Source organism: Centroberyx gerrardi, chromosome 3 (genome assembly GCF_048128805.1).
Source record: "Centroberyx gerrardi isolate f3 chromosome 3, fCenGer3.hap1.cur.20231027, whole genome shotgun sequence".
NCBI lineage: Eukaryota > Metazoa > Chordata > Actinopteri > Beryciformes > Berycidae > Centroberyx > Centroberyx gerrardi.
The window spans coordinates 16054107-16071796 of NC_135999.1; the positions used below are offsets into that span (position 1 = coordinate 16054107).

The 17690-nt window shown below is 41.6% G+C and overlaps 2 protein-coding genes across 2 annotated transcripts in view; both read left to right on the forward strand.

Moving 5' to 3' along the window:
* sorbs2a (sorbin and SH3 domain containing 2a) overlaps positions 1 to 2897 on the forward strand; it is a 29368-nt gene extending 26471 nt beyond the window's left edge. Inside the window, exons 21-23 of the mRNA XM_078289848.1 lie at positions 935 to 972; positions 1174 to 1280; positions 1885 to 2897. Of these exons, the coding sequence (XP_078145974.1) occupies positions 935 to 972; positions 1174 to 1280; positions 1885 to 1946 (207 nt within the window). The 3' untranslated portion in view covers positions 1947 to 2897. The remainder of the gene's footprint in view (positions 1 to 934; positions 973 to 1173; positions 1281 to 1884) is intronic.
* Positions 2898 to 6070: 3173 nt separating this feature from the next.
* On the forward strand, positions 6071 to 15827 carry LOC139923656 (PDZ and LIM domain protein 3-like). The gene is made up of 7 exons (XM_071914465.2): positions 6071 to 6252; positions 11097 to 11248; positions 11507 to 11591; positions 11725 to 11912; positions 13433 to 13560; positions 14298 to 14409; positions 14808 to 15827. Exons 1-7 carry the CDS (start codon positions 6160 to 6162, stop codon positions 14995 to 14997), a joined length of 948 nt encoding a protein of 315 aa, XP_071770566.1. The 5' UTR covers positions 6071 to 6159; the 3' UTR covers positions 14998 to 15827.
* The last annotated feature ends 1863 nt before the right edge of the window (positions 15828 to 17690 follow it).

Below are 17690 nucleotides of genomic sequence, written 5' to 3' on the forward strand. Positions count from 1 at the left end.
TGATAATATCCTTCTCTAACTTTGACCCTGCTTTGACACTGTTGTTTTATACCCATTGACATTAGTGGAACTGACACATGAGTTTGTGTCTTTGTACATTAACATCTATTGACAAGCAGCTATGGTGTAGATAGATGAGAAGAGAACATGCTTGTTATTTGAGTGACTCCCTCTATGGTGACTCCCTGTAAATAGGAAAGCGTGTGCTAGTATGTGTGTACTGTAGTTTACGTGGAGTTTCACTGACACATTGATAGATCAGGTTTTGCAGCATGACATTGGCCTATGTGCTTGTGTGTAGGTGTGTAACCTGTAGTGAAGGCGGCTGACTCGGTCACTGTTGAAGCTTACAGGTGTGTTGCTTCTGGTTCTTTCAGCCAGCTTTAAAGCAGGATCTGGTGGTTGATGGTAAACCTCCCCGTAGCCCCATCATGACCAGGAGGTCCTCTTTGTCACCCGTTAGAGGTCGAAGGGTAGGGGGCATGTCTCCGTCACCCCATGCTCTAACCCTACTAGCTGTGCAGGAAGGGATATGGAGTTCTTTACTAACACTTCTACCTCAAACCTTGATGGGTCACCCCATATTCCATAACAGTGCATGTTGGTGTGCTTTTTACCTAGATACAGTGCGATTATCCTTATAGGGAATGGAGAGATTATAGTATTTCTGCTAAAGGAATGGATTTTAGGCCTGATTGTTTGGTTGGTTGATTTTTCTTTGTCTGTCCAGGTTTGTTTTCAAAGAAATTGTTCATACCGCTGTCAGTCTTCTTTCAGTATAAGCCACTGATTTATGTAATGCTGAAACCTTAAACCAAACTCTGCAAATACCACATTTGAATTTACTGTTTCTCTTTCTCTTTCTCTTTCTCTTTCTCTTTCTCTCTCTCTCTCTCTCTCTCTCTCTCTCTCTCTCTCTCTCTCTCTCTCTCAGCGATTTGTTCAGGATGCGCTCCACGGTGGAGGAGACCCGTAAGTCATTGCTATTACCATGACAATCAAGAGTATCATTGTAATTTCCACTGAATTGCTTCTGTTGTATAACAAAAGCTTCCTCTCTGTGCTAGACTGTATTATCTGAGAGTTATTATTCATCAGTAATCATCATCAGAACAACAATTACTTGTTGTTCAAATAGTACAGCAGCATGATATCCATGTTTTTCCACCACAGGTTCCAGGCCCTGTATAACTACCTGCCACGCAACGAGGACGAGCTGGAGCTGAAGGAGGGAGACATCGTTGATGTGATGGAGAAGTGTGATGATGGCTGGTTTGTTGGTATGTTGGACTTCTTCTCAGCAACAGAAAGAGTTTTCTTGTTTGTCAAAGCCCTGAAAATCTTTTCAGTATTGCACTTCTTAAAACAAAACATTGCAATCATTATGTTACTGCTTAGGGAAACAAAAGAAAACATCAACATCTTTAGGCCACTAGATGGTGCTGTGGTCCCACCACATATTTTTAACATGCCTGTCCTTGAAGAAGTCCACTTTGTCACTCACAGCTGAACACAGCCTGCAGTCTGGCCAGTGTAAGCCTGATTGCTCTGAGAATCCATTTGACATTTTAACCTCTTATGTCTCATGTGTTTCCTTGCTCACAAAACTTTGCCCTTTAAAAGTGTTTCCAAATATCTTATCTTGACTGAAATTTCCTGGGTTGGATGATAACTAGACTCTAATGAAGTGGAATAGTGCTAGTGTCAGTGACATTTAATGCTACTGCAACTTTGGATTACTCTAGTTTCAGTTTATAGTTAATGATAACACACTCGGTAAAGGTGAAATCAGGCTTATTGTATTGCTGATACATAGAGGTCACAAACATGCATTAATTACAACAGCACTAACGCTTTGCATTGTATTGCTTTGTGTTTGTGAAGGGACGTCTCGACGGAGCAAGCTGTTTGGAACCTTCCCAGGAAACTACGTGAAGCAGCTATAATGGTGATTCCAGACTCCCAGCGCCCCTGCCCCTCCCCTTTCTCTGACACTTTCATCGCCCCAGCACAGCGCCCATAGGATACCACATCCCAAGAAGGGTCAACCAAGACCTGCCGCACATATGTGTGTGTGTGTGTGGCTTGTCAGCTTCACACAGAAAGAACAATTTAGCTGTAACTAGCCATCTTTATGGAAGACTTGTTCCAATAATATAATTCCGTTTCCTTTATTTTCTACCATGGAGCACCCAAGCTTTGTACTCCAGTCAGTGACCTTTAACCTTTGACACTGATGGAGGGATACAGAATGAACGTGGCAGACACTCAGTGATAGTGAAGTGAACAGTGCGCCCCCCGGGGTGCTTTTTGACTTTTTGTTTAACCGATTCTTTGTGGTTTCCACTCTAAGGCCGTGACTACAGGCTGATTCTGTAGCTTCAGTCAGTTCTCAGTTTACACTCAAGATAATAACCACAACATTACTTTTTCAAGGATCACAAATCTGAACACTTGTTACATTTCCTTTCAGTGTTCAATTACAAGTATCCCCCAAAGGCATTCTCAAAACAGTATTCTTTCAATGGGTCATGTAATGTATGCAGACATGTTTAATGTAGTATACTAACTGTGTTGTAGTATGGGCATTGCAGCCATGCGGCCAATATGTTGCATCAGCATGGCAGGTAAAAGGATGTTACTCACTATAGACAACCGTTACATGTGGAAACGAACGTGCATGTATCAATGCTATACAGTGTGTTACCCAAGGTATTGATGACTTGATAATAAATTGGGGGTATCTTTTGTCCTTACACAACATTATTAATTACAATGAAGCAATTCTATCAAATATTACAAATGAGGAAATGGAAAATATTGACGCTGTTGTACTTGCTGTCCAAACAAGTCCATTCGATCTAGAGTATAAGATTAGAAAATAATAATAATAATAATAATAATAACTTTTTGCTTTGTATTTTCTGTCATCTTCACACTAGGATTGATGCACTTTGATGAAATTTTAAAGAATTCACTTCAGATTTTACAACTAAAAGCGGAAGAGAGGTTGCTATGACTTGGAGGGCGGGGGGTGGGGGGGGGTATTGATAATGATGATTGATCATGTCTGAAAGTGTATGCAAAAAGGTTACCAACTTTTTATGTATTATATTTATTAGAGGATGAGTGCTGATTAAACTATGTAATAAGACAGTTCTAGAATGGAAGGAACAACACTCTATACTTTTTTCTCATTGAAGTGGCTTACGGTAAAGTGTACTTTTAACACATTTCAACAGCAGCGAACCCACTTTTGAAGCTGCATGGTTTTATTGTCAAGTAAAGTATCCTTTTCCAGATGCTGAATATGACAAATAACACCGTAGTTAATGGGCTATAATTAATTGCCAGTTTTCATATCATTTTATTCTGAATTTATTTAAGTCAGATGCAGGATGAATAGCATTTTATCAAAACACAGTTATGTGACTGCAGTTTTTCCACTAGATTGTGGTGGCATCCTATTAATCCTATTGCCAGAGTGAGTGGGTAGAGTGTCACTGTGTTATGTGTTGTTATAATATTTGGAATTATTGGCAATTGCCAACTTGGCTTTTCATGTTCAGTGAATATGATTTATGAAAGTTTTTTTTTTTTTTTTTTTTTTTTGGCCTTTTACTTGTCTCACATAGGATGGACACTGACAACAAAACAATTGTTAAAGCACCTTAATATATATATTTTGTTCGTTTTTATCATTCATTGGTTCCTTCACATCACCCCCTGTCATTCACAGTTTCAACTGGTGTGAGAGCACTGTGTGTGTCTGTGATGTTTTTGTAAGCCTTTTGTATGAGAGCTGTAAAATGGCCAACATCCACTGCTTTATAAAGTCGGCTTTTTCTCACCCCCCATCATATTTGGTTTCCTCTCCTTCTTTGTTCACATTTTCTTCATCAGTGGTGCTAATTCTTCTTCTTGAAAGCTATTATTGTAGCTAGGCATGTAGGCCTTTTTCTGGTTATTTGTGACTCCATTGACAGTGATGTGTTTAGCAGTCACTTGCTAAGTTAGACTGAGTAGAGTTGGTGACTGCAGCCTTACATCCAACTCACTTATTTAACAGCCATGTATATATAAACCTCTTCTATGACGCAAAAAAACATGTAATTTATGCAAACGTAACTTACAAAATGTCAGGAAAGTGTTTGAAAGTGTGCACAGAACATAATCACAAACTCCACAGTGTTCAAACATAAGGTTCTGGTATGCCTTTGATACTACTTTAGGAACAGATTTGGACCGAAGACACTGGAATTCTTAAGGATCATTTGGCTCCTATTATGTTTATACATGAAAATGTACAGGAATCCAAATGCAAAATCCTATATTTCATTCATATTGTACAAATCAAATTCAACGCACACTCTTGGACCTAAGCATTTCTACAATATCTTAGCTTTTGTTGGATGATTTTATGGGGCTGTATTGCTAATAAAATCCAGCTGGTAGATTAAATATTTCCCCTCATTTTTCCTTTCACCAAAATAGATCAAACATTCATACAGTTTGCTTTAGGGTTGAAAAGGAACTCATGACATCATCCAGTTTTTGAGGTTTGACAAAAATGTTGTAATACTTACAAATGCTATGTGTAAAATTTTCTCTTAATCCATCTTAATTTAGCAAATTTGCATTCATCTGACATGCCTGTATACTATAGATGTTCATGGGTGAAGTACATTTTACTTGCATAAGTCAACAGGAATGATCTGAAAAAATGAACTGAAAAAAAACTGTAGACAAGGCAGTGAAGTGTGCATGCATGCTTTTATGTTTGCAGGTGTGAGTGAGAGAGAGAGAGAGAGAGAGAGAAAGAGAGAGAGAGAGAGGAGTAGGAGTGCAGAGAGAGAAAGTTTGGAGTCAGAGTGCTTCATCATAAACTTCCTTTATTTGTCTCAAACCAGGCACCATGGTAACTGCAGAAACAAACCGTGAAATGGGTGCACTTTAAAATACTACCTTGGAACAGGTTTTGCAGTGTTCAAGAGTGAGTGATTTTTATGGAGTAAAACAAAGAACATTGGTCACCAATACTGGAACTTTCTTTCATTTACATGATGGAAACAATAAGGTAGCCTACCCATAGAGAGGGAAAAACTGTCGAAGTTCAAATTTATTAACATGCCTTACTAACTGCATGTTTACATAGTGTTCTAGTACACAGAAATAACATTTGGTGTTTTTATTATTTTAGGAATTATTTAGACATGAAGGAGATGCAGCCAGGAAAGAAAAATAGCCCGAGCTAACTGGAATGAAAACACCGTAGACTAAACTCTGGTTATAAACAAAGTGCGCAGTAAATGAACTGTTTGTGTCTGAGAAACAGAGGGGAGGAAGTGTGTTGAGAGATGAAAAATAACTCACAGGCCCGATTTTCTGGTGTAAACACAGAGAAAGAGGAGGTGTGGGGGGGAAAAAAAATCCAATTCCAGAATAAAATGAGATTGTCAACACGGTTCAAGCTCAGATCACGGGAACGGAGAGAGAGGAGAGGAGCGAGAGCCCTGGGTCCCATCCAGATCAATAGGGGCTGGAATGTGCCTGGGGGACCTCCAGGGCTTCAGTGTGGAGCTGCGCCTCCAGACCAAATAAGGACAGGAGCAGCAAGACCCGTCAAGCAGAGCAAGAGGAGGCCAGCCAGACTCAGAGCTGCCCAGGGATGAGGAGAGGTGAGGGGGGCTGGCTCTCATCCTCACTCCGTCTGGAAGTGTCCATATAGGTCCTCACACAAAGCTGGATGAGAGTAAAGCAGCTGAAGCCATACAAGTGTTCGGTAGCAGTAGGTCTAAGAGGCAAAACATTTGTAAAATCACAGAAGAGAGAAGCCAGAAGAGTGCATATAAGAAATAAGAAAATCTGCTCATCAGAAGTAGTGTGAAAAGCTGGAGAGAGAGAGAGAGAACGTACTGGTAGAAGCCCGTTCCCAAAATCTGACCAATGACTTCACTCTCAGGGTGGGGTCTCCAAATTCTCCTCCCCCATTCACCCCCCCCCCCCCCCTCCCCAGATGGTTCAAAATCTCCACAACTTAGTCATTCCCTTGCTCTTTAACTGTGCTCCCCACAGTGTGCAGGGACACCCTCACACTCGAGCCTCCGCCACTTCACAGCTGTCTGTGCTGGTGCGACAGCAGGGAGACGAGTAGGGGACATGCCACTCAATGTAGTCTTGGACGGTCCGGCCCCCTGGGGGTTTCGACTGACCGGAGGAAAGGACTTCAACCAGCCCCTGACCATCTCCAGGGTGAGTGTGTGTGTGTGTGTGAGGTGTGTGGTATGATGTCTGTACACAAATATAACCTCCTGTACCTCAACTGTCCTCAAAACAGAACATTTCATCTTTCTCACTCCCCTCTTAAATGTTTGTCTTATTTCCTCTATTATTCTTTCCTCTATTATGTATCTCCTCTATTAAACAGTGGTAAAGAATTCAGTTTGCTAAATCAATCTAAATGTGAGCAGGCTTGCTTAAAACAAATCCTCTCTCCCTCCCTCCTTAGCTCTTATTTCCATTTCTTTTCCCAGCCCTTCTCTCCTCCATGATTGCGCTCCTTGTAAGTCACTCGGGATGAGAGCATCAAGCTAAATGCCTAAAATATCAATGTAAATCTGTGGCTTTTATCCCAAGGCAGAAGGTCCCGACCAGAAGAGTAAATGTTTGCTTTGGGCTCCACTTTGTTATCCAGGAGGATTCATTCTGGACAGAGTATGCCTGGGGTTAGGGTGGTGTGGGGCTTGCACCTGTGCCACAGTAAATGCATGAGGCTTAGATACAAATAGCAGCTTACATTGTAGTCTGACATGCGCACACACACACACACACACACACACACACACACACACACACACACACAAACGTTCAAACACGCACACACCATTACACACACGTGTCTCATTGTGTGGAGAAACAGACATTTTGCATCCTTGACTGTTTGAATTGTATACGCTTGCACAAACTTCTTAAAATCTTCCACACACCCAGAACATTCATGCCAGCAGCTGAGTCAACACAGTTAAAAATGGATTTGGAAACGATGAGCACAGCTCCGTTATGGTTACTATCTGATCTAATGGTGCAGTTGTCCAAGAGATTCTCTGCTTTAGCTTAAGGTCAATACACACCATCATGCTGTGTTGGTAGATTAAGAGCGCAGCCAGGGTTGGGAAGTGACAGATTGCATGTAATGGAAGTAATCTTCTTACAAAAGACTGGTAACTGTAATCCATTACAGAAAACAAAAACCAGATTACGTATTATAGTTACTTATATTTTGGGGAAACAAACCATTAATTGATGGATTACACAGAAAGATGTTTAAAGAGAAAGGGGCATTTTGATTTTTCTGTACACACAATTTCACTTGAAGTAATGATTAATCGTGGTTGCAGATTCAGATTGATAAATTGGAATGAATCTTCATTTGTTAAATTTCTATAGTTTTTTGAGGCAAAGGGAAAAATTAACATTTTAATTACTAAAGTTTACTGAAGTTTGCGTATGTGCGTGTGTTTGCCAGCATCCATGCATGTGTACATCTGTGTTACGGTGGCGTTCACTCTCATGTGCATACTTTCACAAATTTCACAGTATTACAGCTGGCTTGTGTTGATCAGATGTGAGGCGGTCCAGTAATCCCGTGCTGTTGGGGTTATGCGTGTCTATATTTAGGAATGGCATCAGGGAGGACCGGCTAAAAGTGTAAGTGGCTAGGTCTCCAAACCACTGGCTCTGTCCAATAACCTCACACCTGTTGTGTTAGTGGACACTCACTGGCCTATATGAGTACAGTGATGAGAGAAGATTGGGATGGACGAGGAAAGAGGGGAATGGAAGAGGGAGGGAGGAATCAGGGAGCGGGTAAACGATACGCGCACAGAAGCGATGTGTTAGAATGCACGTGTAACAGAGAGCTACATTAAAGAAAGGAGTGCAAAAAGGATGGAGGTCCAATGTATCTGACATAACACCTCAGGAATACACACATTGTCTGGTTCTATACGCAAATGAGGGGAATTAGTAGGCACCAGCACATTCCTCTTGCTCTCCTGCTGTTGCTGCGCTGGAACCAAAGCCTTCACACAAGTGTAAGTGCATGCAGTGTCTCCCTTTCACTGCCATTTTTGGTCAGAGATTCCATCCTCCTTATGCTCCAGCACTGTTTCCTACTGGTGGGATAAACTGAACATTAGTGAATATCATCTTTTTTTTCGGCAGAGAGGAGCCTGGAGTGATCATGGTGGGATCAGCAAACATTTTAGACCAGCCAGATTGTTTTCCCCCCATTACTTCCAAGATAATCTCACTTTCTGTCTTGTCGTCTTTCCTTCCTTCCTTCCTTCCTTCCTTCCTTCCTTCCTCCGTTGCTCTCTTTAATTGAGCGCCTTATTTCTTTTCTTGCTTCAAGTACTCATTTGGAAGGGGAACATGGGTGTTATGGCTAATGTTTGCAGTAGTTTACCCAAACATAGACAGATTTTTGACATGACAACAGAAGCATGTGAGAACACAAGGATTCAATAAAGGTAGTTGTGCAAGGCCAAGGCCAAAGATGGGACCCTAGGGTCAGTACAGAAGACACAGGTAACAGACACAGGAGTAGTAAAACATGCAGTGAGACAGGAGCAATTCAACAAATGCCTGACTGTAAATTATTGCTCCTTCTTTGGCAGCATGATACATCCCCTCAGCACTCTCATCCAGCGTTATTTATAGGCAGATGACCTAATTCAAACTTCAATGCAACGTTCCCTTGCGAGAGATACAATGTATCTAAGTTTCCTCTGTCCCGTAATGCAATATGGTTCGCCTTAGGTCATGACCCTCTGTAGTCTAATTGGGAATGTTCGGCTGAGTTTGAAGTTGGAAACAGGCTGCCTCCTGAGGTATTTGACCCTATATGACCCTGATGGTTATCTGGGACCACTTATTATAAACTTGATCACTTCCCAGCCGGCAGCATCCATATTCCATCTGGATGCTGTCACATGGTGGGAAGCAGCACATGTTTACTTTATCTCCATGACAAGGGACGAACAGTTTACACGCATGCATACCAACCAGGGCAACGCAGTTCTGTAACGGGAACCCTCGCGCCGCATCACAGAGAGCAGCCGGTGTTTTGCAGTGTGCATGTGGTGCGAGGAGTGCTATATGTTTTTATTATATGATAGTGAGAGTTGGCATGGAGGCGTGTTATTGTGGTCCTGATGGCCAGCTGTTGAGGGCCACAGCATGGGGGAAGAACCTATTCATGTGGCGAATAGTTATGGTCCTGAATGGCCTGAACCTTTTCTCTGATGGGAGTTTATTGAATAGTTAGGCCTCTTCGGTGGAGTCTGGAGCTGGTGTTTTGCAGGACCTGCATTTAGGGCAGGTGATACCCAAACACCCTGCCTACATACTTGCCTCGTATATGAAAAAAGTAATGTAAACTTGTGATCCCAGTGGGGAAAATGAACAGGGGCCTTGCAGGCTAGTGTCGGCTCAGGAGATGAGGTGCCAGTGATTGAGAACAGACCAAAAAATTTCACAAGGCTTCACCATCTGTACATTATTCATACTATACTGTGTAAAGGAGATTAAAAGGGGAGGGAGGGAAGGATAGGGAGATAGAAAGAGGGAGAGAGAGAACACATGATAGAGAGAGGAGATTGTACAGAAAGATGCAGGGTGATAGATGGGAGAGTAGCATGCCTTGGTGAAGACAAGAGGATGCTATCCCTCTGTTTTCTGAGCAGTGGTCAGACAAATGAGAAACCACTGCTCTCAGGACCTATTCTACTGGCAAGTTTTAATATGAAAAACAAAAACAAATATAGGCAACAGCCTTATCTGCCACGAGCTCTGCTAATGTACATCAATTCATAATCATACCAACATTCATAAAGGTAGCACAACCCTGACAGTGTGATCACCCATTCCTACAGACTTAGGCTAAGTGAATTTTAAGGTATAATATTGTGATAAAAAAAAAAAAAGCTATACTGATTACATAACATTCAAATTTAAATAATGTATGCAACAGTTCAGCATTGCATGATTAAAGGCAAGGTGATGATGATGATAATACTTTATTGTCAGATCCAGTCTGACATTTTTCTTGCATCACAGCAGCTCCATTTGCAACATCACAAAAAAGACAAAAATTAAGACAGGGCACAAAGATACATACATTCAACATATCATTACAATCACAAAAGACAGTATTCAAGGCCCTTCAACGTGCATTTGATCTGGGATTAAGCTCCATATTTAATTTTAGGATTGACTGGTGTACAAAAGAGTGCTTCAGTCTAACCCTATTAAATCGTGGAACCCTATATCTCCGATTTGATGGTAACAGTTTGTATTCGCTGTTCAGGACGTGGTTGGGGTCAGAGACAATGTTGTTGGCCAGCCTTAATATGTTATTATGGTAGGCTGATTCATAGAGTTTCTCAAGTGATTGGCCTACGATCTTTGAGCAGATTTTTATTTGGTGGAGCAGTTTTGACTTTAAAATAGTGGACAAACACTTGTACCATGTATTATTACAACACAGGTACACATGGTAAAATCTCCAGTTCAAGTCATATTTAATTATGAAAACACAAATCTCCTTGTGTTTCTTTGATTATAGTCAGAGTAGTAAAAATGACAGATTGGTTGACAATTATGAAATGGATTGATAAGCATTACAGGGCCACAAGGCTATAGGTAGCCCTGCCTCATATTGTTTCCAAGCTGTTATGCAATCAACTGTTTTATGTATGCTCCATATGTATTTATGACTCAATGGTTGTTGTGTGTTGAGTGCTCTCTTTCCTATGTGGGCAGGCACTCGTCCCATTGTGACGAAGACAGTAAGAGCCCCGACAACCAAACCAACCCCGCCTGCAGGAAACCTACACAAACAAAAAAACACAGCAAAAATGCAAAAACACTGTCTTCTCTGGTCCTCCCCCTCCCTTCTTCCTTCTGTAACACTCTTCTACTGACATCTTCAACCTTTAAATACAGTATATCCTCTCATTTGAACACCCACTGCCGCAGTCCTGTTTCTTATCCTATCTCTCCCCTCCTTATTCATCCCTTGCGCTCCCTTTCAGATCACTCCGGGCAGTAAGGCCTCCATAGCCAACCTGTGCCCCGGTGATGTCATCCTGGCCATCGAGGGCGTCCCAGCCGCAGACATGATGCACTGTGAAGCCCAAAACAAGATCAAAGAATCCACCACTCAGCTCTGTCTCACTGTTGAAAGGTTATATGCAAAAACTAGTAGCATACACGCTCACATACTTACTCACGCAACATACGAAGGTGTCTTTGTTTGTATCCTGTGATATGGCAGGAAAAGGCTAGCATGCCAAGCATAGGTTTTAACCTGAGTTTAAATGTTTTATGTCAGTAGATTATAGACAATGCACACACACACACACACACACACACACACACACACACACACAATCACAACTTGCGGTCATGTTGAGCTGACCGTCTAACCATGATGTGTTCCCAGGAATGAAACAAGACTGTGGACACCACAAGTTACAGAAGACGGTAAAGCCCACCCATTCAAAATCAACCTGGAAGCAGAGCAGCAGGTGTGTGTGTGTGTGTGTGTGTGTGTGTGTGTGTGTGTAAAATGGGTCCATACTGATTAAAGATTAAAAAAAAAAATATTGTCTAAATTCACTCCTCCCCCTTGTTCCCTCCTTTCTCTCTGCTTCCATTCAGGAGTACAAACCTATTGGCACCGGTCACAACCGGAAGGCTCAGCCATTCGTTGCGGCGGCGAACATCGACGACAAGCGTCAGGTGGTCAGTACAGCCTACAACACTCCCATAGGCCTCTACTCCTCAGGCAACATCCAGGACGCCATGCAGGGCCAGATCCGCGGCCTCGTCCACGACAAGCCTGAGAGGTGACACTGCATCTCAGACATGTCAGGTTCATTCCATACACTACCAGTCAAAAGTTTGGACACACCTGATTCAATATACTATGTTTTTCATTATCTTAAAGTCATTTTGAGCTAAAGGTTTATGCTTAAATGCTTGAAATTTGTTTCTTAGACAAATATTAATAGTGAAGTTGATGCCTATGTATGAATTTCTTTCCAAAGCCTTTGCCTTTCCATCAAGGCAAAGGGTGGCTACTTCTAATCTAAAATATAAAATAGTTTTGATTTGTTTGACACTTTTTTGGTCACTGCATAATTCCATTTGTGTTATTTCATAGTTTTGATGTCTTTACTAGTAAAAATGTGTGTCCAAACTTTTGACTGGTAGTGTAGATAGATAGATAGATAGATAGATAGATAGATAGATAGATAGATAGATTCACATTCAAAGCCCTGCCCCATCTGTCTGGCCTTCTATATCTCGCTAATAGCAGTGTGTTGTTACTGCATTGGCACTGTCAACCTTTCCATTTTTTCCTCTATGTTTTCTTCTGCTACTGCTGTTTTTCTGCTTAGCTCGTGTTTCGTTTCTTGCATTTTTGCAGCCGACCTGCTCTCCACATCAGTCACCTACTGGCTCTCCCTGCCAGTCACACAGTTGCTGTTGGGAGGCGTCAGCCGCTTTGTTTTATGCAGCCCCAGATCTGCTATGATAGCATTCAGCCTTCCCAGGAAGTCATGTGGATTTCATTAGGCTACCAGATATATGGTGTGTCATGCTGAGTGTATATTACCGAAGCACACAGGAATGATTCTTTCCATGGATTGAGCAGGACCTGTTTCTGAATGAGATATAAATCACATCAAACCTGGGTCATGTCAGCTCATACTGCATTACATACTGCTGCGTACAAGGTACAAGCAGTACATTAGAAAGTAGGGCAGCCAAAATCTCAGTCAATACTGTCAGCAGACTAATATTTGTTATTGATGCATAAATCAAACCATGAGTCTTGAAAAAAAGGGCAATTATACTAAGCATGGAAAAGGGCATGTTGTACAATCTGCATGTTGTAACAGCTAAAACCATTCATTTATCAACATCCTCTCTCCTTCTCTGTGTGGTCCTGGTCCACTCTGTATTTCCTTACTCATCTCACATTTCTCATCTCTCTTGTTCTCCTTTTAAGGCTGCCTGCCCCTCTTGTATCTGTCTAATCTCCAGCTGGTTGTTCTCCCCTGATCTTGCCCACAATAACCACAAGTTCAGGACAAGGCAGTTAAGACTGTCCCAGCTGCCATGCATCATTTCTGCCAAAGAGTATAAAGCATTTTTTGTCATAAGTTATGTGAAAACCTATTATACCATAATAGTGCTGTGGCATGGTTATAAGTAACAGATACAGATACAGATACAGATGCACTTTATTTACATCTGTCTATATCTGTTGTGTGTGCACATGTGTTTGTGTCTATAACCAGGCACTATACTCTATGTGTGTGTGTTTTAATCTGTGTTTGTGTGTGTGTGTCCTGTTCAGCCCCAGGACCTTATCCTCCATTGAGGAGTCTGATGTGTACCGGATGCTACAGAAAGACCAAGAGGAGCCCCAGGAGCCCCGGCAGTCTGGCTCCTTCAAAGCCCTGCAGGACTTTGTTAACAGCGATGGTGAGCTCTTCCTCTTTCCCTGATGAAGCACTTCCTCAGCACTACAAAAACATTTTACGCACGGCACATTAAGGAGTGAACGGCGTGAAATGATGGAGTGAAAGCCTTGAAATGATGGAGTGAAAGCCTTGAAATAGTACAGAGAAGCGTCTGAAAGTCTGAAACATTTTGGCTTATGTTGATAGTGAGCGAGGCAAGCCAAGCTGTCTAAATACTTAAAAATCTATTTTATCATTGCTTCTGCATTTTTCTTTTCATGAGATACTGTTTTTGGTGAGAATCGTTCAATATGTTGTATTAATATCGTTGCAATATTGACGGATCCAGTTCAATATGGGCTACAGAATAACAGTGCTCATCTGATCATCTATTAACTGTTGCATGAGCAGTTCATAGCAAACGGTGCATGAGTGGGAAAAGAGCAGGCATGAGACAAAGGCAGAGAGTTTACCGCACTTCCTTACCGAGCGGCTTCCTATCTATCTTATCGTTAGAGTAGTAAAAACGTGTTATGATACAGATTGGTTGACAATTATGAAATGGGTTGATAAGCACATCATGGATCAGATGGACAGTCCCAAAATAAAGCAGCAGTAAAGGGCCACAAGGCTATAGGTAGCCCTGCCTCATATTGTTTCCAAGCTGTTGTGCAATCAACAGTTTTTTATGTGTGCTCCATATGTATTTATGACTCAATGGTTGTTGTGTGTTGAGTGCTCTCTTTCCTATGTGGGCAGGCACTCGTCCCATTGTGACGAAGACAGTAAGAGCCCCGACAACCAAACCAACCCCGCCTGCAGGAAACCTGCAGAAACTGCCCCTCTGTGACAAGTGTGGGAATGGCATTGTGTAAGTACAAGTAGGATGTAATGAGCTGAGTATTGTATCACTAGTAGGAGTATCACCTCCCATTCACATTCAAACCACTATCCTCATCCCTCAGTGTATATAGTCTTGCACTGTAGATAGATAGATGGATGGATGGATGGCTCGATGGCTGGATGGATGGATGGATAGATAGATAGATAGATAGATAGATAGATAGATAGATAGATAGATAGATAGATAGATAGATAGAATCTCTATATATAATATATCTAAATATATCTATATACTATTCTTTGCTCCTGCAGTGACCCAGAAGCAAAGATTTATCGCCTATAACTTATTAAATACCTAATTAAATACCTAGAATTATTTGTCATTTTTTGACATCTCTCTCTCTCTCTCTGTCTTTTACGCTACAGGGGGACAGTTGTGAAAGCACGGGATAAGTATCGTCACCCTGGTTGCTTTGTGTGCTCCGACTGTGACGTCAACCTCAAACAGAAGGGCTACTTCTTTGTGGAGGGGCAGCTGTACTGCGAGACCCACGCTCGTGCGAGAATGAGACCACCAGAGGGACATGACCTCATCACGACTTTCCCCTCTGCATAAATGCCCTCTTTAAGAACATACAAACAATCACACACACACACACACACACAAACACTCCTACATCTGTGCTGTATGTGTTCATTTACACTTTGACGTTGTCTGTGTGCAATGTTTTGCACGTAGGCTTGGAGTGATTTTAATAAGAATACACTTTTCTCTCATATCTAAACATAAAGGTGTGACGTTTTGTCAACTTTATAAAGTCAACTTTATAAAGGAGCATTTTGCAGATGACAGTTGGACAGCGCTGTTGTTGGAGGAGCCAAATGGCAGTGAGTGACAAAACAAAAGACACTGAGACTTGCCACCTTCATCTCATCAACTTCTCACAATTTGGTGTCCTTCCAATAAAGACCTCTATTCAAACTGTAAGATGGCATCTGTATGTGGACTATCAGATAAATAGGACCACCTATAAAGATTAACAGGGGACAGCCTCAATATGGCCATGTTGATAGATGACAAAAACCTAGTCAGTTATGTTGATTGAATTGATCAATTAATTGATCATCCACAATTGCATTGTTTTGAGAACTTCATATCAACTGTTAAAGTTGACTTGTGGCCTCTTGTGGTTGGCTAAGTGAGGAGTGGAGCGGTCCACTGCTGGCAGCCTTGGAGGAGGCAGCTGCGTTCCAGTTGTCACTCAGGGAACAAAATCCCTGAATGCCCAAAACAGCCTGTAGCTCTGTAGGATACAAAAAAATAGAAACTAGATCTCCCTTTAAATGCTGGTGTAAGTAGATAACAGGCTTCTCAAGCTGATGCTACATCCAGGCAGGTGGGAGAGGCTGCCTCTGTCATTGCAAATAAAAAATAACTGCTCTGCCTCAACAGTAGTATTTCCTGTTACCAAGCAACCTCGAACACTAAGGAAAAAGTAAAGTAAAAGTAGTAAAGAATCTTTGATAAAGGCAAATAAAAAGCAAGCTTTGCTATGTTAAAATAATTTTCATATGTCAGTTTATTTTGATAGCTATGCTTTCTCTCTACCTGCGAGTAATTTGATAGTGGGCTAAATAAGTTGAATTTTACCAAGCCCTAACAATAACTAACATGTTAACATAAGTAGTGAACTACCATAATTATCCAACATAGCTTAACCTTAGCTAACATGAGTTTAGCCAGAAAAGAAGATCAGAACTTGCAAGTCAACCCCTCTCTTTCTCAGAAAGGCCCAACAGACAGGTCTTTTTAAAAGAAAACATAAAGGATGGATATCACTACATTTACTGGATATCTGATAAAATGCAGAATGTCACTTTTCATCAACATCAACCTTTATTTAAACAGGGAAAACACTGAGAGCAAGCTCTCTTTTACAGGTGTGTCCTGTTTCCAGGCTAAAAAAAAAAAGAATAAATAACAGACAACAATTACAAGATAAGGCAAGATAAGTTATAGGGTGAAAATAATGGGGATTGGGTGGAGAATAACCCTGTTTTGAGATGTGTAACTGCACACTGTAAGAACTAGGCCGACCTTTTCTTAATTTGACAATTTAAAAACTGTCTGGCCGGGGAAGTCAGACAGCTCAGAGACAAGCTGGTGTTCAGCAGAGCGGTGGACCAGAGGAGAATCCTGACACCAGCCACAAGGACGGGAGCCTTGCTGTAGGCCAACACCCAGCTGAATGAATGCTTTTCCAGTGATATTGTCCATAAATGTGAAAACCAGTTCAAAAAAGAAAATAAGTCTTTGAGACAAGGCTGGAGGAAGATTTGAGGAATATCAAGGAAGCTGCCGGCAACATAAAGAAGCTGAAAGAGAAACACGGTCGTCCTAATAAATTCCTTCTTACAATACAGAAAGAGAAGGCTCTACTTCAGCTGGAGGTATGCAGGCTGCATTATGAGTACATAGACCTTGGAGAAACCATCTCCCTGCAGCTAAACATGAAAAGAGAATAATAGCATGGTCATATAATACACCTAGGCACAGGTATTGATCCTGTAGCTATAGACAGCACAATTCAATGCAGCATCAGCCCAGTTAGAACAGATAGAGGGTAGTTGAGGATATGAGATGATTTTTTTTTTCCTCATTCTGGTTTGTTTGGGTTCCTTTGTAAGATCAGTCAGATTTAAAAAAAAAAAAAAAGTTTAAAAAGGTTGAAAATATTGGAGGTAAAGACTAAAACTGAGATATAGTTTCAACTGTGTCAGCAATTATAATTTATACAGCAATGATGTGACTTGCAGCCCACTTCGCAAGTGCAGGTAGTGTGATAATTGTATTTGTATTTGTATACTTTATTATCCCCGTGGGGAAATTTGTCCTCTGCATTTGACCCATCCTATACACACACTAGGAGCAGTGGGCAGCCGCAGTACAGCACCCGGGAACCAACTCCAGTTCTTTTGCCAGTGCCTTGGTCAGGGGCACTGACAGGAGTATTAACCTTAACATACATGTCTTTTGATGGTGGGAGGAAACCGGAGCACCCAGCGGAAACCCACACAAACACGGGGAGAACATGCAAACTCCACACAGAAAGGACCTGGGACGGACCGGGGTTCGAACCCAGGACCTTCTTGCTGTGAGGCAACAGTGCTAACCACTGAGCCACGTGCCATAATTGAGCATATAAGAATGGATTTTAATGGAGAAGTGTAGAGCACAGACATACAAAAAACAGAGGCACAAAAATGACATTGATCAGGCTAGACAGAATATTCCCACTCCTTTCTCTG